Genomic DNA, 25,732 nt, shown 5'->3' on the forward strand with positions numbered 1-25,732 from the left:
CTGATACAATAAACAAATACAAAGAAAGTAAATGAAATGCGATCTGCAGAGAAAATAAAATTGAAACTGAGATGCGCACTTACACTGTTACACGTAGACTCAGAGAAAATAATATTCACTAGGCTGTGCCCTTCATTCGAGTTGTTTAAATCTTTTAGGTTGTGGTTCCTCATCATCATTACAGCAGCCACTTCCACTAGCTTCAGCCGCCCCAACATATTCTTCAAGACTTCGCTTTAGAAAGCTTCGCTCAGACGACGTTGTTGATCCTGCATCATCCCGGCGGCAACTTCCACTGCCTTCTGCCCTGTCTAAGTCATCATTACGGCTATGCGTAAAGGATGTTGATCCTGAACAATCGTGACCAAATTCGTTCAAATTCCAAACCGGATCAGTTGTTTGGTTGAACTTATCCCCTTGATGCACATATATTGGATGGACACCACACCTCTTCAACTCCAATCCTGACGGCGAAGAAAATTCCACTTCACTAATATCTTCCCTATTCTGGTAGTATAGGAAAAGATGGTCTGACATAGCCTGACCGAATTGCTTTCTCAAATAAATGCTACACATACCCGAGGAGGTAGGCTTTCTATCTATGGACAGCTCATGTACGGGAAGCCCTTGTATATAATAAGGAAGTGAATATTTAGGGACATGAAAAACACAGCACATAGCATATCCCACAAGCTTACTATTCTTATACGTCTTTGGAGGCGTGCTTATTGTTATTGAAGAACCCTCATTATTCTGATACTCGAACCACTCTGGGATTTCACTTCCAGGAACAACAATGCTAAAATCTCTCAGATAGCCCTGAAACACCACAAAATATATATATATATATATTAGAAAGCCATACCAATGCATAATTTTTAGGCATAATTTTAGCAACAGGTGAGAGACAGTTTAAGAAACTGACATTAGTCTGTTTAATGTACTTGTCCGACAGTGACATATTCTGCAACCCCACGGAAAAAAAAAGTGAGTAAATAAATAAAATAAAAAGACATAACATGTATTGCATCAGTTTTAGGCATAATGTTAGCACAGGTGAGAGTGAGAGACTGACCTCAGAATTTTTAATGTACTCTTTCAGCAGTGAAAGCGCCAAATCATAGTTGCCAGCCAATTTCAAGCAATCCACACGAGGAAGGTGTAAGTACGGGAGTTGATGCTCGTTTAAATTTAATACATCTGATAATGTCTTCAACGAAACACAACCGTCTAACGAAATCCAATGTATACTGGCTGGAAGTCGAGGCAGATTTTGAAGCATTTTGCATTCCTCTAAATCAATACTCGAAAGTTTAGAAAGATGGTAAATGCTTGCCGGCAGCGTAAAAAAATTGTTTCCACTCAGATGTAACTCTTCTAATGAGCATAAGTCGCCAATACTACTTGGGATTGCTCCTTCCCCTAGATCACAGTCACTGATATCCAATTTCGTTAAACTACACAAACCTGACAGAGAAGACGACAAACTCAAAGCCACCGGATCTGAACTCCATCGCATCAAATTGATAGGGAAGCGCAGAAACCATGATGCAGATGATGGTGATCCTTTGCACCCATGAAAAGATAGTTCTTTAAGATTCTTCATAAGAAAAATTGACGATTGAGGTTGCCTTATAGCTGTACCACTTATATCAAGGATTTCCAAACTTTCTACTTGCCCAATCGTCTCAGGCACATTTTCAAGTTTGAAGCAGCCTGAGAGATTCAAAGTTTTGAGGGATTTCAAACCATTTATACTGCTAGGAAGTCTCACGAGACTTCTGCAGTCATTCAAATTTAACAATTCAAGTCTGGTCAAAAGTTCTATTGATGATGGTACTTCTGCAATAGAAGTTCCATCTAAAAAGAGCTCTGACAGATCTTCCATACTTATCACACTCTCTGGAAATTTCACTATTTTCGAGCAACCAGAGAGCGTTAGAGTTCTGAGACATTTTAAGCTGCTTGCAGTAATTGGAAGAGTCTCGAGATTTCTGCAATCCTTCAAATTCAACAAGACAAGTTTGAATAGAAGCTTAATAGATAAAGGTAGTTTTTTTATATCAGTTTCATCCAAAAGAAGTTCCCGTAGACACTCCATACTTCCCACAACGCGTGGAAGTTTCCTCAATTTCAAGCAACCAGAAAGAACAAGTGTTTTAAGCGATTTCATAAATATCTCACCCGGAAGAGTTGTAAGACTTGTACAACCTTTCAAATTCAACAAGATCAGCTTATTGTGACGTAGTAAAGACTGGTGAATTTCACGCAACCTTGTACATCCTTCAAGATCCAACTCCTCTAAGTTTGGGACCTTTGTGAAGTCTGGTGTCTTAATCAGATTCTCTGAATGGCTGAGTTTCATGAGTCTCAACATGTTTAAAGGCTGTTGAAAACAAAAAAGGAGCTAAAATGATATTTCTTAATTCATATACTACTATAATAATAAAACTGTTATCAACAATTATTCTCTCAAAAATCTAAATTTGTGACAAAAAAAAATTGAACTTACTTTGAATCCTTTCCATAATTCTTCAATGCGGCTGTAACACATTTTAAATCCAACAATTTCATCCAATTGCAAATTTGATGGCAAAGATTTCAAAGGATACCGACGCCAATCAAGTAATCGCAACCTGTTAGAGAGGTATTCTAGGCCTCTAGGAAGTTGCACATTACTGATTTTGAGCAGTCTTAGGTTGGTCATCTGCGAAAATGCTTTAGCACTTGCACTTAAGTAAACCTCATTTTCAGGAAAGTAGGCATTAACTATTATTCCTTCCACTACTTCACCTCCCTAAAAATTATAAGCAAACAATAAGTAGATAAAACAATAATGTAAAGATGTTGAAAATTCGTCAGAGATATAATTGGGAAAAATAAAGTAGCAACCATCAACAAGTTTTCCATTTAATAATTCACTTACCGTATTGTTTGTCAACACCTGGCGCACTTCTTCTTCCCTCCATATTCTGCTACGTTTCCCAGGTTCTTCGGGGGATTGTCTCGTAACAATCAGTTGTCCCAATTCCTGTAACAAATCATGCATCCCCAGTGTGTTGTTGTCATCAACAGTTAATAGAGACTTTTCGATAAGAACTTCTATTCCAATGACTGGGGAAAAACCACATCCCTCTAGAATTTTTGTTACACCATCTCTATTCTTCCATTTAAAGAAACATGCAACATCGAGAAATATTTTCTTCTCTGAATCTTGTAGTCCTTCAAAACTTATTTGAAGTATACTCATAATCTTATTTGAAGGATCTTTTTTTAGTCTTTCTAGGGCACTTCTCCATAGATCTGCAGATCTACCAATTAGAAAGGATCCCAAAACTTTTAGAGCTAATGGAAGACCACCAGCATACTCCAGAACACGTTTAGACAGCTCCACATATTCTCCCATAGGCTGATGGCTTTTAAAAGCTTTAGTACTAAAGAATTGAAGAGCTTCATCGTTATTTAGTACATCAAGGTCAAGAATATGCTCTTCATCCACTTCATGTGCCACCAACAACTGTCTATCTCTAGAATCCTGCTGCCTGGACCGAACCAATCACGCCTTCCAACTAACCTTTGTAATTGTTCAACATCAGCCACATCATCGATTATGAGAAGAACTTTTTTCCGTTGCAGCCTACTTCCAATTATGTTAATACCATCGTAGACATTCTGTATGCTATAATCTGAAAGCTTCAGTAAATCAGAAAGAAGCTACTTTTGTAAAGAGATTTCATTGCCTTCTTTTTCAGATTTTTCTCTAACATCGGCAAGAAAACTACTCCCATCCAACTCATGAGACATCAAGTCATAAAAAACCTTTGCAAGAGTTGTCTTTCCTAGACCTCCCATGCCCCATATCCCGATCATACGAACATCATTAGACCCCATACCCATAAGAAACCTCAGTTGCTCCAAGCGTGATTCCATTCCTACTAGCTCCTTAAGAATCTCTGGTTCTGAACGAATTTTACGAAATATGACATTGGCAATTTCCTCAATAAATTCTGACTCATTGCTGCAGATTGAAAACAACAAGAAAAGATTGGCGTTGTTAAATTAAAGTTAGTATGAACGTAGTAGCAAATCAATTCCATATTGTGAATAAAATCCAAACTATGCAATATTCATTTCATCAAATTGAAGCCATATAATTAAATAATATGTTTTTATTACATCAGTCAACAACAATTGGAATGAGAAATTCAAGCCCAACCCAATAAAAATTGGATTGGATTGGATTGGGTTGCATTGTGATTGGTAATTTCAAAATTTATATATTAAAATTTATATATTGTTTCTTTCTACAACAGGATCAGTTAGTTGAAAAGACAATTTAAATCAATTAGATTAGCTAAATATGTAATGATCTTGATATCATTCGTATTGAGATTATTGCCATTGTTATTATTAGTATTTTGCAAATCTAGGTCAAGAGTCAATTCATAGAAGAAAATTATATTAAAATAAATAGCAAATGACAAAACAGAGCAGTTTGCAAGCAAGGACGCGGATAGATTAATCTAGGAAATAAATTGACTAAAATTATAATCACAAGCTTAAATCATTATATTGAGATGCCTAAGCTTGGGCAATAATCTAGGAATAAAGTTTTATTTTACTTTTTTTTTTTTTTGCAAAACTGATAGCACAAAGCATCGCAGCATAAAAACATTTAGTCATCAAAAGTTCAAAATACAATAATTCAACGTATCAATGTCCATATCTCTTTGTTTGCAGATATTAATTCATTTATAAATTTTAGATTATTCTCCTCATGATTTGAATATCTTCAAATCACTCCCTTTTGAACACCTCAATTACCCTATTTTTGTTCAAAAGAGAAAGAAAAATGGGGTGAGTTGATGAAATCTTTTTTTATTCTTAACAAAAATGGGAGGTAAATTGAGATTTTCAAAATTAAAGGTATAATTTAAAGATATTCAATTCATGGGAGGAACCCTCTTCCTACACATCATATGATATATATATGTATTAAATAGAAGTTGTTTAATTGAAAACAGTGTTGAATGAAAATCTGTTTTGTAGTTACTAATCTTGCAAAACAAACAAAATTAATAGTTGAGAAAAAGAATGATTACCTATCCTTAAATTCCCAACCTGATATATTGGCCACCACCTTTAAAGCGTGTCTCCACTTTTGCACTTTTTCTATATTATCCTTGAAAAATTCTTCGTGTTTAGCAAAAGCTTCTCCGAAACATGTTGTTTGTTTTCTTACAACAGTTGGTTCCACTTCATAAAAAATTGGAAAAATTTGATCCTCTCTATTTTTGCATTCAACAATCTTAAGAAGTTCATCCAAGCACCAGGTGGAAGAAGCGTAATTTTTTGAGAGAACAATAATTGAAATTCTTGATTCTTCAATTGCTTTAAGGAGATTTGGTGAAATGGATCCTCCTTTCTCAAGTTGTTTGTCATCCCTGAATACATAAATTCCTTTATTGTTCAAAGCAGTGTAGAGATGACCTATGAACCCTTTACGGGTGTCTTCTCCTCTAAAGGTTAAGAAGGCATCGTATTCCCCATGAGAGACATTTTGGAAGCTCGTGGAAGCCATTATATTAATTTGTTCCTGAAAATTTAGAATAAATCAAGTGAAATCCAGTGAGCGTAAAATACCATGCAAACAATAAGATTCATTCAAGATTATGGGCAGCACAAAAATGAAAATGTTATAGATTATATGTAAATTCTACTTTTTTTAACCACCTAAATGGTAACTCGAATGAATTGTGATTGTAACTAGTATTGCGTGACCAGTATTGTATAAGCATTAATCCGTGCACAGTAATTTTAGGAGTAATTAATTAGAAAAATTAATATATCTATTGTTTTAATTTGCTTATAGATCTAAATTATTTACGCATGATAAATCCCCAAATGTAATAGAAATTTTTTCTAGATGCTAATCGGGGAGTGCGCACACCGATCTCTACTTAAGCAAATCTTGATTAGAGCCTCTAAAAGAAGGCAAAGAGTTTGTACAAAATTAACATTCAAAGATTTCTTTCAATTTTTTCATTTTTTTCTTTTTCTGTACACTAAGATGTGCAAATTAATTCTGAAAATAAAAGAGAGATTTATGAGATAGAACTTACAGCTTTTGAGTGTATTGAAGGAAGCCACTTAAATGAACTCCAATGCAGTATGATTATTATAATTACCACAAACTCCAATGCAGTATTTGTTTCAAAGAATTTATTCATGCAAATATCTTTTGGGAAAAAAAATATTAAGCCATTAGGAGTTGTGGTTGTACTAATGTATGATTTTCCAAAAGCAAGTCTTGGTAAGAAAGTGACTTTCTTAATAATCAATAAATATTGTCACTGTTTACTCACATGATGAAGTTAGCATCGAACTTCCTGGAAGCTTCAAGGAATCTAAACGAAAATTATCAGGCTTTTCAATTGAATACGCGTCGTCCCCATTCTGCCCATTAGCCGTGTTGAAGCCATTAAAATGGAGTGGAATCCAACGGTTGATATTAGTAATTAATTAAAAATAGTTAAAATTACCAGCAGTCTATCGGAATGGTAAACATAGTGACCTTTATTAGTAAAATTTTAACGGAGTCCAGATAGGTTGGGTTGGACAAACTCAATCAAATCCAATTCAATCCAACCCAATCTAATCAAATTAGATTTAGATGGATTGATTAGATTAAAATGGGCTAACTGACTCAATATTTTTTTTTTCAATTTGATTAATGATTGAGTTAGGCTGGATTCATTATCATAAACTCGAATAATTCAACCAAACCCAAAAACAACAAAAATCATTAAAAAAATTAACGTTCGGCTATTAACTATTCAATCTTAAACCCAATTTTGAACCCTAAAAGAGATCTTGTTCAGTCTCTCTCATTTAAACATGATATTAATTGAATTCTCTAGACTAAAATTCAAAAGTCAAATCAAACTTTGACTAAAACTAAGTTGATAGATATTCAAACATTAAGTTATATTGTTTTATTGACAGATATTGGATATAATAGATAACATTTAATGATATGATGAAGAATTAATATGTTTTTTTTACTATTTGAATTTGATTTTAAGTACCAAATAGCTTTTTTTCTTTTAACTTTGATGTTTGAACTTTTTTCATTTTTAATTTTAATCAATTCGATTGACCCAGTCCAATGATTTAAGGATAAGATTGGGTTGTGTTAAACATATTTATTTGGTTGGGGAACTAATCAATAGTGGGTTGGGTTGGATGCCCACTTAAAGAGATTTAGTCTAAAATTATATGTGTTTTTAAAATTCAACTCTAATTCTCCTGCTGTTAATTTTGTTAATTTATATTGGATATTAATTTGTGTAATTACTATTGTACCTTATAAAATTTATCTTGTTATTTTTATCATAATTAATAATTTATATTTAAGTACTAATTCTATTTTCTAAATATAAATTTCCGTGTAATATGTATATTCGAAAATAGTACACTATTTTGTTCTTCAAAAAATGATATTAATTTTTCGTTATCATTAAATTAAAAAATAATAATAAATTTATAATTTCTTCCACCAATATCAATAATTAAATAAGATTTTAATTATTATATCAACAAAATATTGTTCAACTTATGTTTAATAAACTCCTATTAATTTTCACAATTATCCGTAATTGTTTGTGGGATTTACTTTTATCGTGTTTAGAACAAAAGAAAAATTAAATTTCTTTATCATAGAAATATGCAAAATCCATACACTGAAAAAAAAAAAAAAGGTATGCGAAACTGTAATTACAATTTAGAAGCTTCCAGTAAGAATTGATTCAACTTATAAAATCTGTGTTGTTTGTAATTAATATATATTGTTTTCAACTGGTTTTGGGGTAAGAAAAGCCAAACCAATCTAGAACAATAAATTTGTTATTTTGAGGGGAAATGGGGTACCTCACTGGTTTATTGTGTGTTGGGCGGTGTATCTAAGATTTTGGGGAGGTGAGAAAGGGAGAGAGAGTGGTAACAATGGTGGAAGATCAGAAACAAGAGAGGTATCCTTCAAAATGAGCTTCACGCCTGCAAAACAATAAAATAGAGGTTAGAGGTGAAGCCGGGGGTACCCCGGCGTTCACACTTCGACGCTCAAGTTAGCAAACTCAAGCTTTAATGGTAAAGAGAGCTGGCCAGCCCTCTGTAAATTTAGGGTTTAAGGTTGAAGAAAACCTATTTTTTGGAGTGTGAGTGTTAATGGTGAGTGAGAGCATGATGGAGAATGAAACCTAGGCGCTTTTATATATGGAGTACCTCAGCTGCCACGTGGCGTACCCTCTTTGGCTAACGTCCTTTTACCTTTTTATTATTTTTGGGCCGTTATGTGCATGTTCGCGTCGTATCTCATCCTTTGGAAACGTGGCGCGCGCTGGAGAGTGGTCCAGGGTACCTCTGCAGTAACTGTCGGGTAGGCGGCTGAGGACCACTGTCCTTGGGACAATGTCCTTCACTTTTGGCAGAGGTAGCAGGCGGCTGTCCCCCCCCTTTTGGTACGACGTTCTTGATTCCTAATTCTGACAAAATCGAATAATATCTTTTAAGAGGTGGAGACGTTTCTCATGACGGATATTTTCGGAGGATTCTCTTGCATCTGATCTGCCGGGTACCTCGAGTTACGTGGGGTACCTCAATTTATGTGGGGTACCTCTAATTGCGCGGGGTACCTCTAATCAAGCAGGGTACTTCTAATTACACCAGGTACCTCTAATTGCACAGGGTACCTCTAATCAAGCCAGGGACTTATAATCACGCCGGGTACCTCTAATCATGCGGGGTACCTCTAATCACACCGGGTACCTCTAATCATGCGGGGTACCTCTAATCACGCCGGATACCTCTAATCACGCAGGGTACCTCTAATCAAGCGGGGTACCTCTAATCAAGCCGGGTACCTCTAATTACGCCGGGTACCTCTAATCATGCGGGGTACCTCTAATCACGCTGGGTACCTCTAATCATGCGGGGTGCCTCTAATCAGACCGGATACCTCTAATCACGCAGGGTACCTCTAATCATGCGGGGTACCTCTAATCAAGCCGGGTACCTCTAATTACGTCGGGTACCTCTAATCATGCGGGGTACCTCTAATCACGCCGGGTACCTCTAATTATGCAGGGTACCTCTAATCAGGCCGGGTACCTTGAATTATGCTGGAGTTATTCCGAGTACCTCGAATTATACAGGGTACCCCAGTCTATGCGGGGTACCTCGAGTTACTCTGGAGTTATGCGAGGTACCTCTGATTGTGTCGGGTACCTCAAATCATGGCAGGTACCTCTAATCGTGTGGGGTACCTCTAATCATGTCGGGTACCTCGGATTACACTGAAGTTATTCCATTCGTCGACACATGGCGTTCTGCTATCTTTCTTATTTTTCCCCCAAACAACATCCCCCTAGTTTCTTTTGGCGAGAAGTATTGGAGGCAAAAGAAACTTACATAAAAAAGTAGGAGCGACACGTGACGATATGAAGTTTAGCTCGATGGGCAGCTGAATAGAGGACGCCTCTAGGGGTACCCTCACGAAGGGATGATCTCTGGAGTGAACAAGACTTTGAGGAGACACTTTGATGAAGTTTCAGAGGAGAAGGCCCATAAGGTGGAAGACCCTGAGGAGCTTTAAGTTAAGCTTGAAGGCTTGGTACCTCGACAAAAGAACATAGTTGACAATGCTTTTGAGCGCATCATAATCAAGGAATGGAGTACTGATATGGGGCTGGTGGTGCCAAGAGTAGAGAACTAGGTAGATAAGCCGGCTATCTTGAAGGAAATTGAGAATAGCAAGGCTCCCCACGCATCTTGGTTTGAAAGCCTATGGAGATCAACTGGGGTACCTCAGATGAAGTCGCCATAAGGTACCCCTGATACCGACGCTTGTGTTTATGCTATTTCTAGCATTTTTGTTGATCCCCTTATCCTAAATGATGAAGGTAAAGATAACCATCCTACTATGCAACCTTGTTCGGCATTACCGACAAGGCGTATGGGGTACCTCAGATACCCTTAAGCTTGGATATCCCCTGAGCTATTTGGTACTTCATGGTGGGATAACCCAATTTTATCAAACATATGGCGATTCCTTCAAATATGCTTGCTGCTTATCTCAGGCTTTCTTAGAGTATTTGAGGAGTGACTTTCTGGCGTGGGGTACCTTGGAGGTACCCTTAATTAGTGTATGGCGATTTTTAGAAAAATGCTTTCTGCAAATCTTCACAAAACTTATGGCGATTCCTTTTGAGAGATGATGGAGAACCTCATGATCCACCATTCACTCTACATCAAATATGCAAGGCAAATAGTAATAAAGGTGGGCTGCTCGCCTACCCTTATGCAAGATGGTCAAAAATCTCATGATCCGCCATTCGCGTAGAATCAAATAGACAACATAGATTGAAATAAAGGTGGCTGCTCGCTTACCCTTATGCGAGATGGTCGAAAACCTCATGATCCACCATTCGCATGGAATCAAATAGACAATATAGATTGAGATAAAGGTGGCTGCTCGCCTACCCTTATACGATATGGTCGAAAACCTCATGATCCACCATTCGCTGGAATCAAATAGACAATATAGATTGAGATAAAGGTGGCTGCTCGCCTACCCTTATGCGACATGGTCGAAAACCTCATGATCCACCATTCGCTGGAATCAAATAGACAACATAAATTGAGATGAAGGTAGCTGCTCGCCTACCCTTATGCGAGATGGTCGAAAACCTCATGATCCACCATTCGCATGGAATCAAATAGACAATATAGATTGGTCGAAAACCTCATGATCCACCATTCGCATGGAATCAAATAGACAATATAGATTGAGATAAAGGTGGCTGCTCGCCTACCCTTATACGAGATGGTCGAAACCTCATGATCCACCATTCGTATGGAATAAAATAGACAACATAAATAAAGATGAAGGTGGCTGCTCGCCTACCCTTATGTGAAATGATTGAAACCTCATGATCGACTATTCGCTCAGAATCAAATATGGCGAACAAATAATGATAAAGGCGGCTTTGATGTTGAGTAGATTATCATAATTGGAGATAGGTCCGGTACCTCGGGTACCCTGGAGTAAGGTGATCTCTGGATACCCTCTTGCATCATAATAAACAATACTTTTACTAGTAGTATGACTTTTCTTTATTGGATTGGTGGCCCAAATCGAGACTGAAACCGAGTCTTCAACCGGGGTACCCCATTTTTCATCTTTGGGTATTCGAGGATCCAAAGGTGCCTCCAATTCACATTTGGGCTTAATTTGTTCCCCGTGGGGTACCCCGGCATAACTCTAGAGTAATTAGTTATGGGGTACCCTACCGCCGAGGCCTCGGTGATAGCTCTTGCTGCTCTGGTGGTGGCGATCTTGGAGGTTGGGGTACCCGTGAGATACTTTGAGTGTTAAACACTCGTCCCCGCGGGGCAACCCGTGGAGGGCTCCGCATTCGGGGTACCCTTGGTATTGGGGCTTCCGTCCTCTTCGGCTTCTCTTTATTCTTTGTGACCTCGACCTTATCTTCTTGGCGCTTCAAATGACATTTCTCATCCATCTGCACTTGCTGCAACGTCCGGGAACGAGCTTAATCTGGTCCTTGTGGGGTACCCCGCATAACTCTAGAGTAACTAGTTATGGGGTACCCCACCACCGAGGCCTCGGTGGTGGCTCTTGCTGCTCTGGTGGTGGCGATCTTGGAGGTTGGGGTACCCGTGAGATACTCTGAGTGTTAAACACTCGTCCCCGCGGGGCAACCCGTGGAGGGCTCCGCATTCGAGGTACCCTTGGTATTGGGGTATCTGAGGCATGGCGAACGCCTCGGGGAGAGCTGCTGTCCTAATCTCCATAGTGAATGGCGATTGGTAGGTCATTGGCGTTGGTGCAGCTGTGATGTTTTGCTTCTCGGAGAGGAGCTTCACTTGGGCTTCCAGGTTCTCCATCTTTTCCACAAGTTCGAGGGGTACCCTCGGTGTACCTGATGATGTCGCCGCCATTTGAGAAGCCCTTTTGGCGTTTAACTTCTCACGGAGATCCTCGTGGGTACGCTTTGCACGCCTCGTACCCTGGCTACTGCGGGAATTGCAAGAGGCGGTGGAACGCTCGTCGCGGGAGCCCATGGTTTGAAACTTAGAACGGGTACCCGATGGCCTAGGCTTTGACTTGCTGGCCTCGGGTACCCCTCTTCTGACCATAGCTTGGTCGTCCGTTTGAGGTGGTGGAGCTTCTAGCGTCACTGGTGGAAGTGAACTTTCGGGTGCCCGAGATCCGGCCGCCCTAAGTATTGCGTGAGCAAGATCCTCAAAACGCTTGTGCGAAATAGGTTCTTCTTCTTGGCGAACACCCGTCGACTGCTTGACACCCTTGCCCTTACTGATGCGGGCTACCCTTCTCGCGGGATCACTGCCTTCACTGCTGCTGTCCTCTCTCATCCTTGTAGGATCCCCCATTAAACCTTCGGGAGGTACGTCGGGTGCCATGTATTGGAGTACACACAACAACTAGTTTGGTAACCGTGGAGGAGGCTTTTTGTGCGTCTCCCCACAGACGGCGCCAATTGTTTTCAACTGGTTTTGGGGTAAGAAAAGCCAAACCAATCTAGAACAATAAATTTGTTATTTTGAGGGGAAATGGGGTACCTCACTGGTTTATTGTGTGTTGGGCGGTGTATCTAAGATTTTGGGGAGGTGAGAAAGGGAGAGAGAGTGGTAACAATGGTGGAAGATCAGAAACAAGAGAGGTATCCTTCAAAATGAGCTTCACGCCTGCAAAACAATAAAATAGAGGTTAGAGGTGAAGCCGGGGGTACCCCGGCGTTCACACTTCGACGCTCAAGTTAGCAAACTCAAGCTTTAATGGTAAAGAGAGCTGGCCAGCCCTCTGTAAATTTAGGGTTTAAGGTTGAAGAAAACCTATTTTTTGGAGTGTGAGTGTTAATGGTGAGTGAGAGCATGATGGAGAATGAAACCTAGGCGCTTTTATATATGGAGTACCTCAGCTGCCACGTGGCGTGCCCTCTTTGGCTAACGTCCTTTTACCTTTTTATTATTTTTGGGCCGTTATGTGCATGTTCGCGTCGTATCTCATCCTTTGGAAACGTGGCGCGCGCTGGAGAGTGGTCCAGGGTACCTCTGCAGTAACTGTCGGGTAGGCGGCTGAGGACCACTGTCCTTGGGACAGTGTCCTTCACTTTTGGCAGAGGTAGCAGGCGGCTGTCCCCCCCCTTTTGGTACGACGTTCTTGATTCCTAATTCTGACAAAATCGAATAATATCTTTTAAGAGGTGGAGACGTTTCTCATGACGGATATTTTCGGAGGATTCTCTTGCATCTGATCTGCCGGGTACCTCGAGTTACGTGGGGTACCTCAATTTATGTGGGGTACCTCTAATTGCGCGGGGTACCTCTAATCAAGCAGGGTACTTCTAATTACACCAGGTACCTCTAATTGCACAGGGTACCTCTAATCAAGCCAGGGACTTATAATCACGCCGGGTACCTCTAATCATGCGGGGTACCTCTAATCACACCGGGTACCTCTAATCATGCGGGGTACCTCTAATCACGCCGGATACCTCTAATCACGCAGGGTACCTCTAATCAAGCGGGGTACCTCTAATCAAGCCGGGTACCTCTAATTACGCCGGGTACCTCTAATCATGCGGGGTACCTCTAATCACGCTGGGTACCTCTAATCATGCGGGGTGCCTCTAATCAGACCGGATACCTCTAATCACGCAGGGTACCTCTAATCATGCGGGGTACCTCTAATCAAGCCGGGTACCTCTAATTACGTCGGGTACCTCTAATCATGCGGGGTACCTCTAATCACGCCGGGTACCTCTAATTATGCAGGGTACCTCTAATCAGGCCGGGTACCTTGAATTATGCTGGAGTTATTCCGAGTACCTCGAATTATACAGGGTACCCCAGTCTATGCGGGGTACCTCGAGTTACTCTGGAGTTATGCGAGGTACCTCTGATTGTGTCGGGTACCTCAAATCATGGCAGGTACCTCTAATCGTGTGGGGTACCTCTAATCATGTCGGGTACCTCGGATTACACTGAAGTTATTCCATTCGTCGACACATGGCGTTCTGCTATCTTTCTTATTTTTCCCCCAAACATATATACACCCTGATCAACAAAAATGGTAAAATATTATTTATCGAGATCTAAATAAAAAAATCTACAAACCTAAAGATTCATCGAGACTTACGAGATTCAAGGAGATAAAATTATTAATGATTAGTGTTAAAAAAGAGAAAATAGAGAGAAAGAGAAAAATAATGTAATATAATTACTACGATAATTTCTTTTAACATGAAATTATCGAACAACAAATTAATAATCTTCTTCTTAACTAAACAAACTAATTAAAAGCCTCTCATTTACTTCCAAAATATAATTAAAAAAGTTTGTCAAATGCTGATTGGAGAGTGTGTTTGCCGACCTTTACTGAAGCAAATCTTAATTAGAGCCTCAAAGAGAAGCAAATTAAAGGGTTGAGACAAGACAAATTAAATTACCATTCAAAGCTTTCTTTCAATTTTATTTATTTCCTGTTCTAAACATCCAGGATGTGCAAATTAATTCTGAGGATAAAAGAGAAATGTATAAAATAAAACTTACGGCTTTGAGTGTGTTGAACGAAGCCACCTAATTGATCTGCTCAACTCCAATGAAGTGTTTTGATTCAAAGGAAAGAAGGTTAATCAGGCAAATATGCAATTTCCAGCTCCCCAGATTTATTTGTACGTATTCTAAAAGTAAGTCTTGGTCATCTCAGAAAGTGGGTGGGAAAAAGCAAAAAAGGCCAAAGGAATCTTTTTGACTACTTCATATACGTCTTGTGGGGTGGTTTTTTGTTTTTTTGTTTTTGTTTTGGTTTGGGGAGATAGGGAGATTTGGGGGGGGGGGGGGGGGGGGTATTTCGCATGCCGCGTTAAAAGATTGTATTTGAGATAAAATAAATCTTAAAGTTTTGATTGCACAGGCAGCTACCTGTTGAATTTCAATGCAGTATTGCTTCAAAGAAGCTAAGTTAATCAGTGAAACATATTTGTGCATATGACGATTAAATATGAATTATGTAGATAAAACATAAAACATATGAATTTAAATAAAACTTATAAATCAATATTAAATATAAAATAAAACATGGATTGTGTAATTAAAATATAAAACTTCTAAATAGAAGGTAAAATAAGTAAATTAATTTAGAAGTGGTAAATTAGTAAATTATTGGTACATAAAATAAAAATTTATAAATATAACATAAAACTTGTAAACCAACATTATGTGTAAAATAAAACATAAGATTTGTAAATAAAACATAAGATTTGTAAATAGAAGGTAAAATAAGTTAATTAATATAGGCATGATAAATTGGTGTATTATTATTAAACAAAACAAAAACTTACAAATATAACGTAAAGCTTACAAATCAATATTAAAACAAAAACTGAGAAACATAATATAAAACTTGTAAATCAATAATAAGTTTAAAATAAAACAAAAATTAAGCAAATGAAACATGAGACTTGTAAATAGAAGGTAAAACAAGTAAACTAACAATATATGAGTGGTAAGTTGATGTATTATTGGTAACAAACAAAAACTTATAGATGTAACATAAAATTTTTAAATTAGCATAAAGTGTAAAAATAAAATATAAATTATGTAACTAAAACATAAGATTTATAAGAGGAAAGTAAAATAAGTAAATTAATATAAGAATTATTAAAAAAACAAAAAGTTAAAGATGTAAATTAAAAAATAATTATAATAATGATTCCCTTATATATTTACTAATTTTGTCTCTAAATTGAATAATTATAGTTTTGGGCTTATGTAATACATGTGATGATATATTTAAAATTTTATTAAGAATAAAACTCTTTTTTATATTTTTTTAAAGTTGTTTTGTAAGATAAGGTAATTTTGCATCATTCTAAACTTCTTTGGCAATAACTCAACGGTATAAGAAGCAAAGCTTGAAACTATATAAAGTATGCATAAAACTGAAAATTAAATCAATTTTATTGATATATCATATATGTCTAGTACTATAAAAATAACTTTTATTTTGTTTTGGCTTGATCTACATTAAGAAAAATAATTTTGCTTAATAACCGGTGTAGTAAGCAAATATGATGATTAAAAATGAAAAAAATTATAAATGTCTTAGGATAAATATAGAATTCATGGTATTCATTAAAATTTATTCTAAATTTTTTTTAATATAATTTTTTCATTTTCAATTAATAAGTGATTTTTTTTTGCTTAATAAGTGATTTTTTGCTTAATTAAATTAAATAAATCAACTATTTTCTAGTCTAGTTAAAGTTTAATGTTGATTTATAAGTTTTATATTATTTTTACAAGTATTTTTTATTTTTAATTTTAAAACATCAATTTACCACTTTTGTATTTATTTATTTATTTTACTTTTTTTATTAGTTATATGTGTAAATTATAAAAATTTATATTTATTACGCAATTAATTACGACGTGATAGATTTTTCCTTGTGCACCTATCTTTCAAGGGAAGGCAAAGGATTTTTATTGAATCTGGAAAATTAAACCGATTACACAGTTTCTAGCTCCCAGTTGTGTTGAATCTTGGTCAAAAAGTGTGACTCTTTAAGTAGCGTTTACTTTTAGATTGGAGTGGGAATCTTAGGATTCAGAGTGTGGAGTGGGAGTGGGAGTAGGTTGTTTACTTGCACTGGATGGAAGCGTGGAATGGAGATCAGAATCCAATTTATGTGTTTTTTTTATTTTGAATTGAGAGTAAATAGTTTCAAATTGTAATTTTATCCTTATTTAAAGAATTAGAGTTTTTAATTACAAAGTTAATAAAAAATATATTTAATGAATAAACATTTATTTTATTATATTTGTAAATTTATAATAATTATTAATATTCTTAATTATGAACATCACAATTTTTTATTAATTTTAACTTTAATTATATAAATTAAAAATTGTTGATAAGGGCGATATAAATGAAATATTTTTACTATTAACATAGTATGAAATTAATATTTTCTTAGAATAAACTATTTATTAGTATTAATTATTAATATTAAATAAATATAATACTATTATTTTTAAATAAATATAATAATATTATATTTTAAAATAAAGATGGTATATAGTAATATTATTAATTCTATATTAATATAATATTATTATTTTTAAGTAAATTAAACTTAGAATCAAACCCAATTATTATTTAGTTAAATATAATAATATTATTTAAATATTTATTAAATATAATTATAGTAAATTTAATAAAAAGAAAGGTAAATATAAAATGTAACATTATTTTATTTTATATAATTATATTAAATTCATTATTTATTAATATAATATTATTTAGTACAAAATTAATATTTTCTTAGAATAAACTATTTTTTATTATTAATTATTAATATTAAATAAATATAGTACTATTATTTTTAAAATAAATATAATAATATTATATTATTAAATAAAGATAGCATATAGTAACTTTTATTAATTCTCTATTAATATAATAATATTATTTTTAAGTAATTTTAACTTATAATCAATGTAAATTATTATTTAGTTAAATATAATAATATTATTTAAATAAAGATAATATAATTTATTTTATTTTTGAAGTGGGGAATGGGAGTGGGACTCTCATGGGGAGAGGTGGGAGTGAGATTCCCAATCCTTCCCCAATTTGTTGAAGTAAACACTAGAGTTGGAGGAATCCACACTCCTCATTCCCAATCCAGAAAATAAACACAACCTTAGTCTTTACCCTACAATATGAAACTACCGTTCAATCAAACTTTCTCTCAATGATAAGTCTCTTTAATTGAAATTACACGTCGTCGCCACTCGGCCTTGTTAGAGAGCAATAATGTCTTCATCGGCTAATGTTCTAATAATTTGTAATAATTAACTCATCGACTATGATTCTGCAAAGATATTCAGCTGTAATCACTTACTTCGGATTCGTGTAGGTTTATGATGGTTGTCGAAGCTAACAAAAATAAATTCCTACTCTAAATAAATTGTGTATAGCGATTGAACAGGGTCGTGTCCACAGAGATCGATAATTATTTAAATCCTTTTAAAACGTAAAACATAAAATGGGGGTTTTGTTGACAATAATAAAATCAAATTAAAATAACAAGAATGCAAATTAAAGTTGTAATTCAAATTGGAGAAAGCTCTGGTTAAAGGAATTAACTCAGCTTGATTCGACTACTGATCATTGATTCAAATATAGATTATTATTACTTATTAATAGACAGGTTATAGCTATTGAGACCCTTTAATAGCCAATCTCTCCTTAACTAGTCGATAACCAAGGTACGACTGTTGGATATTTCCCTAATCAATAGACAACCCTAGATACGATAATAGGATTTAATCAATTGACAGCCTGAAACACCAGAGAGACCCAAATCCTAATAAACACATATGATGATTCATTTAAATTAGATTGTTTATTCTCACAACACAACTCTCTGCTATGTTATTTGTCACAAACATTAAATTCTTCATACGATGAATCCTTTAATTGACAATAGATTAAGTTGATAATTAAATAGTGGCCAATTACCTAATTAACAAACATAATCATGAAAATAATTCAGAGAATAAACAAATACCCAAAAAGCAATAAAATAATTAAAGCACAAGAAAGATCTCACAGTAGTGATGAATCAAAGTTTCATTATCCTTCAACCAGAAAAATAGGTTTAGTTCTTCATAGAGAGAAGAGAAAAATTAGATATAGGGTTTCTTTCTTTTTCTCCCCTCCAAAAATCACCCTTTTTTTCACAATAGATTCCTCCCTCAAATACTCTCTCTCTCTTCTCTTTTAGAGTTCTATTTAAAATAAAATACTAATATCTGAAATATTAAATTCGTAATTACAAAAATAACCAAAAATACAAAACACGTTAAACTAAAAACTGTAGGTCCGCAGTTGATAGCACGCGCCCACGCCTTATCAACAAAGTTCTTCTGCCGCTCATAATTTCTCCAAGAGAACAATCATCCTTAAACATCATCTTGTAGCTCAATTTTATCACCAATCAATAGAATTGCACCTAAAAAAGTAAATCACAAGTAAATCACTATTATTAAGTGCAAAACATCGATATTAAATGAAGTAAATAATGCAAAATTAGTGCATAAATTGCACTCTAACAATTTATCTTTAATATTAGTATTAAGCCTTTGCTTATCAGCTTAAGCTTTCCGATTATATATTGGCAAATGGGAGCTTGTTGTGAGCTGATAATAATTAAAGGAAGTTAAACCATTTACTTCGAGCCTCTGTAGTGTAGCCTCCACTAAACTTTGTTATTTGCTGGTTCTGTTCTTAGTTGAACTTTGTTGACTTTGTAATTTGTATGCTTATTGCTAATGATCCTTGCCCTTTGCTGTTAGTGTAACGTTCATTCCATCGCTTCTATTGCGCTTACTAGCTAGGAATTCCAAGAACAAATTTCACAAAAGGTTTGAGCAAATTGTTGAAAAGGCAAAGAATGTCTTGCAAATTTCAAAAGGCAAAGTTGGTGGGTTTGCCAAATTCAAAAAAGCAAAGTTGGTTGGCTTGCCAATTTCAAAAGACAAAGTTAGGTGTTGAAAAGCTTGTGCATGCGATACAAGATTCAGCTCAATGTTTTGACCAATTGAACCCAACTTGGAGCATAATGCACTCTATAAATAGAGAAGCATTTTGCAATTGTAAGCATCCCAATTTGAGAGAAGTAGAGAGCAATTGCAACTGAGTTCTTTGAGAGAATTTGAGAGAGCTTCCACTTGAGTGTTCTAGTGAGGTTCCATTTGGGTGTATTCGAGTTGTGGGTTTTGTGAGTTTTTCCCACTTTTATAAATTTCCATTTGTTAGTAAAATTATCTTCTAGTTTTTTGCCCGTGAACGTAGGCATTACGCCGAACCACATAAATTATTGTGTCCTATTTTCTTTACATTTATTTATCACAACATTTATATTTCTCTAGAAGTTGCAGTATTAGTAATTACTCAACCCACGATTCCGCAACAATTAGTATCAGAGCTGATGGTTAGTACTTGGCGGGATACGATATTGTTCACGTATACGGTACTATTCCCGTATACGGTACTATTCCCATATACGGTACTGTTCACAACTACGGTGGAGACAGCCATTTATACTTGGGCGACAATCTATTGTTAGTAGTGTGTATTTTTACATGTTTAGAAAAGTTCTGTCAACAAGGCAATAAGAGTCTAAGGATTCCAGTTTTTAATTGGGACCTAGTGCATTTATTTACGCGAAATAAACATCATAGAGGCTGTTTTTTAAGTGTAAATAGTTATTGAAGAAACTGATCATTTGAGATAAAAAGGATGGCAGAGGCGTCGTCGTCGTCTTCATCAGCGAGGACTACTGTGACTAATACAAAGTTTGAAGTGGAGAAATTCGATGGTACCAATAATTTTGGTATGTGGCAATGTGAGGTGTTGGATGTCTTATGTCAGCAAGAATTGGACGTTGCTCTTGAAGAAAAGTCTGGCATGATGGATGACAATGAGTGGATAAAGATCAACAGACAGGCATGTGATACTATTCACCTATATTTGGCTAAAGATAAAAAATACTCTGTCATGAGGGAGACATCGGTAAAGAAATTGTGAGAGACACTGGAAGAAAAATATATGAAGAAAAACCTTGATAATAGGCTTTATATGAAAAAGAAACTCTATCGTTTCACATATACACCTAGCATGTCAATGAATGACTATGTGAACTCATTTAACAAAATATTCGCATATTTGCTAAATTTGAATGAGTAATTTGAAGATGAAGATAAGACACTATTGTTGTTGAATTTCCTTCTTGATGAATATGAACATCTCACCACTACTTTGTTTCATGGGAAGGACAGTGTCACATTCGATGCTGTATGCAGTGCATTGTACAACTCTGAGACCAGAAAGAAAGACAGAAAGGATCACAGAGATACAGTAGCGGAAGTATTAACAGCGAGATGTGGTTCACAAAGCCACAAACTTGGAAAAAGAAGCAAGTCTAAAGGAAGGCATGCTAAAGATTAATGTGCTTTTTATCGCGAGAAAGGGCATTAGAAAAAGAATTGTCATAAGTTACAAAAGGATAAGGCTACTTCTGATGCATGTATAGTAGAGCATGATGAGGAGTCAGACTTTAGTCTGGTTGGCATGACATTGATATGTCACTCAGATGAGTGGATTTTGGATTCAGGTTGTACTTATCATATGTGTCCTAACAAAGGCTGGTTTTCTAACTTTAAGGAGTTAGACGGTGGAGTTATTTTTATGGGCAATGACAATGCTTGTAAAATCATGGGAATAGGTACAATCCAATTAAAGAATCATGATGGCTCAATCCAAGTCTTGACGGATGTTCACTATGTACCAAGCTTGATGAAAAATCTCATCTCATTAGGAGTCCTAGAATCTAAAGGACTCACAATCACTTTAGGAGATGGATTGTTGAAGGTAGTAGTTAGGGCGCTGACGGTGATGAAGGACATAAGAAGAAATAACTTGTACTATTTCTAAGGAAGTACAGTTATTGGATCAGCATCAACAATTTCTAGAAAAAATACAGATTCAGAAGCAACCAAGTTGTGGCATATGTGTTTGGGACATGCTGGTGAAAAAGCTTTGCAAACTTTGGTAAAGTAAGGCTTATTGAAAGATACAAATTCCTGCAAATTAGAATTTTGTGAATATTGTGTTCTGGGCAAGCAGACAAGGGTAAAGTTTGGTTCAGGAATTCATGATAAAAAAGAAATTCTGGACTATGTTCACAGTGATATGTGGGGACCTACCAAAACAGCTTCTTTGGGAGGTATGCACTATTTTATTACTTTTGTTGATGATTATTCAAGAAAAGTGTGGGTGTATTTGATGAAGAATAAGAATGAGGTTTTGGGCATTTTTTTGAAATGGAAGAAAATGGTTGAGACTCAGACTGGTCAAAAGGTCAAAAGACTTCGCTCAGACAATAGTGGTAAGTACAAGAGTAATCCATTTCTTCAAATATGCCAAGATGAGGGTATTGTGCGACACTTCACTATTCGAGATACACCACAACAGAATGGGGTGGTAGAAAGCATGAACCGAACTATATTGGAGAAAATTCGGTGTATGTTGTCCAATGCTGGATTGGGCAAAGAGTTTTGGGCTGAGGCAATTGTACATGCGTGCCATCTGATCAATTGTTTGCCATCAGCTGCAATTGAGGGTAGAACACCCATGGAGATGTGGACTGATAAACCTGCTACTAATTATGATTCTTTACATGTTTTTGGTTCCACTGCTTATTATCATGTAAAGGAATCTAAGTTAGACTCAAGAGTAAAGAAAGCATTGTTCATGGGTATAACTGGTGGAGTAAAAAGATATCGTCTCTGGTGTTCTGTTACGAAGAAGATTATTTTCAGCAGAGATGTAACTTTTGATGAATCAACCATTTTGAAACAAAAAGAATCTCAAGAGAATGAGAAGACCAGAAGAACTTTGCAGCAGGTGGAGTTTGAAAAAATTAAAGCTGATCGAGCTGGTGTCAATGAGATGGATAATGATTCTCTATCGACCGATGATGATGAAGGGGTTCTGACCCATGAACCTTCACAGCAACAAGATTCAATTGCATATAGAAGGTCACGCAGAGAGATTCGCATACCTGCTTGCTTTGTTGATACAGTGGCCTATGCACTTCCAATTGTAGATGATGATTTCCTTCCACTTACAGAGAAGCAGTAAGTAACCCAGAAAGTATATAGTGGAAGAAAGCAATGAACGAAGAAATGCAGTCTCTTCACAAAAATGAAACTTGGGAGTTAATTGCACTGCCCAAGGAAAAGAAAGCAATTGGGTGCAAATGGGTATATACAAAAAAGGAAGGATTTCCTCGTAAAAATGAAATTCGATACAAGGTTAGATTGGTAGTGAATGGTTACGCTCAGAAGGAATAATAGACTACAATGAGGTATTTTCTCTAGTTGTGAAACATTCATCTATTCGAATTTTGCTAGCCATGGTTGCACAATTTGATCTTGAACTAGTTCAGCTTGATGTAAAAACTGCATTTTTACATGGTGATTTGGAAAAGAAAATTTGCATGACTCAGCTAGATGGATTCAAGGCTGCTGGAAAAGAAAATTGGGTTTGCAAATTGACAAAGTCGCTTTATAGATTGAAACAGTCTCCGAGGCAGTGGTATAAGTGATTTGATCGATTTACGAAAGAGCAAAGGTACACACGAAACAAATTTGATCATTGTGTGTATTTTCGCAAGCTACAAGAAGGATCTTTCATTTATTTGCCATTGTATGTCGATGATATGCTAATAACATCCAAGAGTAAATATGAGATTGAGAAGTTAAAGACTCAACTCAATCAAGAATTTGAAATGAAAGACCTGGGTGAAGCTAAGAAGATTTTTGGCATAGAGATATGCAGAGATAGATCTCGTGGCAAAGTAAGCTTATCTCAAAAGCAATATTTGAATAAGGTACTACAACAGTTTGGTATGACTGAGCAGAAAAAACCTGTAAGTACCCCATTGGCTTCTCATTTCAAGCTTTCTACACAACTATCTCCTTCGACAGATGCAGAACGAGAATACATGTTACAAGTTCCGTATTCAAATGCAGTGGGTAGCTTGATGTATTCAATGGTGTGTACAAGGCCTAACATTTCACATGCAGTTGGTATAGTGAGCAAGTATATGCATAATCCTGGTAAAGGACATTGGCAAGCTGTAAAATGGATTCTACAATACATTCAGAAGACTGTGGATGTTAGTTTACTGTTTGAGAGAGACGATACACTTGGTCAAGGTGTGATCGGGTACGTTGATTCTGATTATGCTGGTAATTTGAACAAACGATGGTCAACCACCGGATATGTATTTACTTTTGCTGGAGGGCCAATCAGTTGGAAGTCTACACTACAGTCTACAGTTGCACTGTCGACCACAGAGGCCGAGTACATGGCAATTACGAGGCTGTTAAAGAGGCTATTTGGTTACAAAGCTTGCTTGAAAAACTTGGGCTTGGTACAGAAGCATAGTAATGTATATTGCGACAGTCAAAGTGTTATTCACTTAACGAAGAACCAAGTTTATCATGCACGTACGAAGCATATTGATGTACGATTTCACTTTGTGTGGGAAATTGTTGATGAGGGGAAGGTTCTTCGTCAAAAAATTAAGACTGCAGATATGTTGACCAAGGTAGTGACGGCGGTATTGTCTAAACTTGATCAATATCCTACAAGTTTGAAAGTAGTCGGAGAAGGCAAAGATTGGAGGATGATTTGATGTACTGGAAGTTTAGTATTCGGCTCAGAATTGAATAAATCTTCGCCGAGATGGAGAATTATTGAAAATTCAAAGAATGACTTGCAAATTTCAAAAGGCAAAGCAGGTGGGTTTGCCAAATTCAAAAAAGTAAAGTTGGCCGGCTTGCTAATTTCAAAAGACAAAGTTAAGTGTTGAAAAGCTTGTGCATGCAATACAAGATCTAGCTCAACGTTTTGACCAATTGAACCCAACTTGGAGCAGAATGCACTCTATAAACAGAGAAGCATTTTGCAATTGTAAGCATCCAATTTGAGAGAAGCAGAGAGCAATTGCAAGTGAGTTCTTTGAGAGAGCTTCCACTTGAGTGTTCTAGTGAGGTTCCATTTGGGTGTATTGGGGTTGTGGGTTTTGTAAGTTTTTCCCACTTTTGTAAATTCTCATTTGTTGGTAAAATTATCTTTCAGTTTTTTGCCCGTGGACGTAGGCATTACACCAAACCACGTAAATTATTGTGTCCTATTTTCTTTGCATTTGTTTATTACCACATTTATATTTCTTTAGAAGTTGCAGTATTAGTAATTGCTCAACCCACGCTTCCGCAACACAAATTTCACAAATTTTCCAGAAACGTATGGGCCCTATTTTTTTTCATTTTCATTCCCTCTTCTATTTTAAGAAGCATTCTGAATTTGATTCTTGAGTCCCATGAGTAAACACACTATTAATGTAACTCATGAGTGTAACTAGAGTAGTAAAGGCCAGTAAAGACAGCTGTTAGGAAAAAAATTACAGCAAATTGGTCGAAAATGATTACTAACAACTCATTGTATCCGTATATGAAACAAAGTGTTTCATGCATGGGGCTGGAATCAGATTACCTAAGAGTTTACAAAATAAATAATTAAATGATCTCACAATATGTAATGGTTTTCTAAAATAGATTTAGGTTAAAACCTTGTCTTTGGTCTTAATTTTAATGCGTAAAAAAAATAAACACTTTCAAAAGAAAAAAAAAATAATTTGAAAGACAATGAAGCAATTAGTTAGTTACACATATCATAGACCTGTAAGTGGAGCAATTAGTTTGGATTTGCAACAAGCACTCGTCTCCTTTCTTATTTACATTTTTCCAAATTCAGAGAGAGAAATTTTATGTACAATTATTTGTTAATAATTTAAATTACATAATGCCCCTTTTGCTTCACACAAGCTCTACTAAACGGAGCAACATATATTATTCGGGTTAAAAAATGAACAAGAATTTATAATCGAGAGGAGACGACATTGCCGGTTACAAGAAATGGACAATGTGCCTAATTATATACGACATGTCGGTTTATTTTGCGAGGAGGATCGTATGATGAGCAGTTAATGTC

The 25,732-nt window shown here is 36.0% G+C and overlaps 3 protein-coding genes across 10 annotated transcripts in view; all 3 read right to left on the reverse strand.

The window, feature by feature from the left end:
• Positions 1–14,902, reverse strand: part of LOC112497012 (TMV resistance protein N-like) — a 55,106-nt gene extending 40,204 nt beyond the window's left edge. Inside the window, exon 1 of the mRNA XM_052437823.1 lies at positions 14,653–14,902. The gene's annotated coding sequence lies outside the window, so the exon portion shown is untranslated. The remainder of the gene's footprint in view (positions 1–14,652) is intronic.
• Positions 1–25,732, reverse strand: part of LOC102621470 (uncharacterized) — a 68,715-nt gene that overhangs the window by 20,908 nt on the left and 22,075 nt on the right. The window lies entirely within an intron of this gene.
• The window catches only part of LOC107175105 (TMV resistance protein N-like), an 81,207-nt gene that overhangs the window by 281 nt on the left and 55,194 nt on the right, over positions 1–25,732 (reverse strand). For 5 of the 8 annotated variants that reach the window (XM_052437804.1, XM_052437806.1, XM_052437809.1 and 2 more), the window contains one exon: positions 84–448. In XM_052437804.1, coding sequence (XP_052293764.1) covers positions 133–448 — 316 coding nt within the window. In that variant the 3' untranslated portion in view covers positions 84–132. Of the gene's footprint in view, positions 1–83; positions 820–925; positions 1,468–25,732 lie in introns of all 8 variants that reach the window. The other 3 variants (XM_052437808.1, XM_052437810.1, XM_052437805.1) reach the window with 3 other exon arrangements.

This window comes from Citrus sinensis, chromosome 3, assembly GCF_022201045.2.
Source record: "Citrus sinensis cultivar Valencia sweet orange chromosome 3, DVS_A1.0, whole genome shotgun sequence".
Classification (NCBI taxonomy): domain Eukaryota; kingdom Viridiplantae; phylum Streptophyta; class Magnoliopsida; order Sapindales; family Rutaceae; genus Citrus; species Citrus sinensis.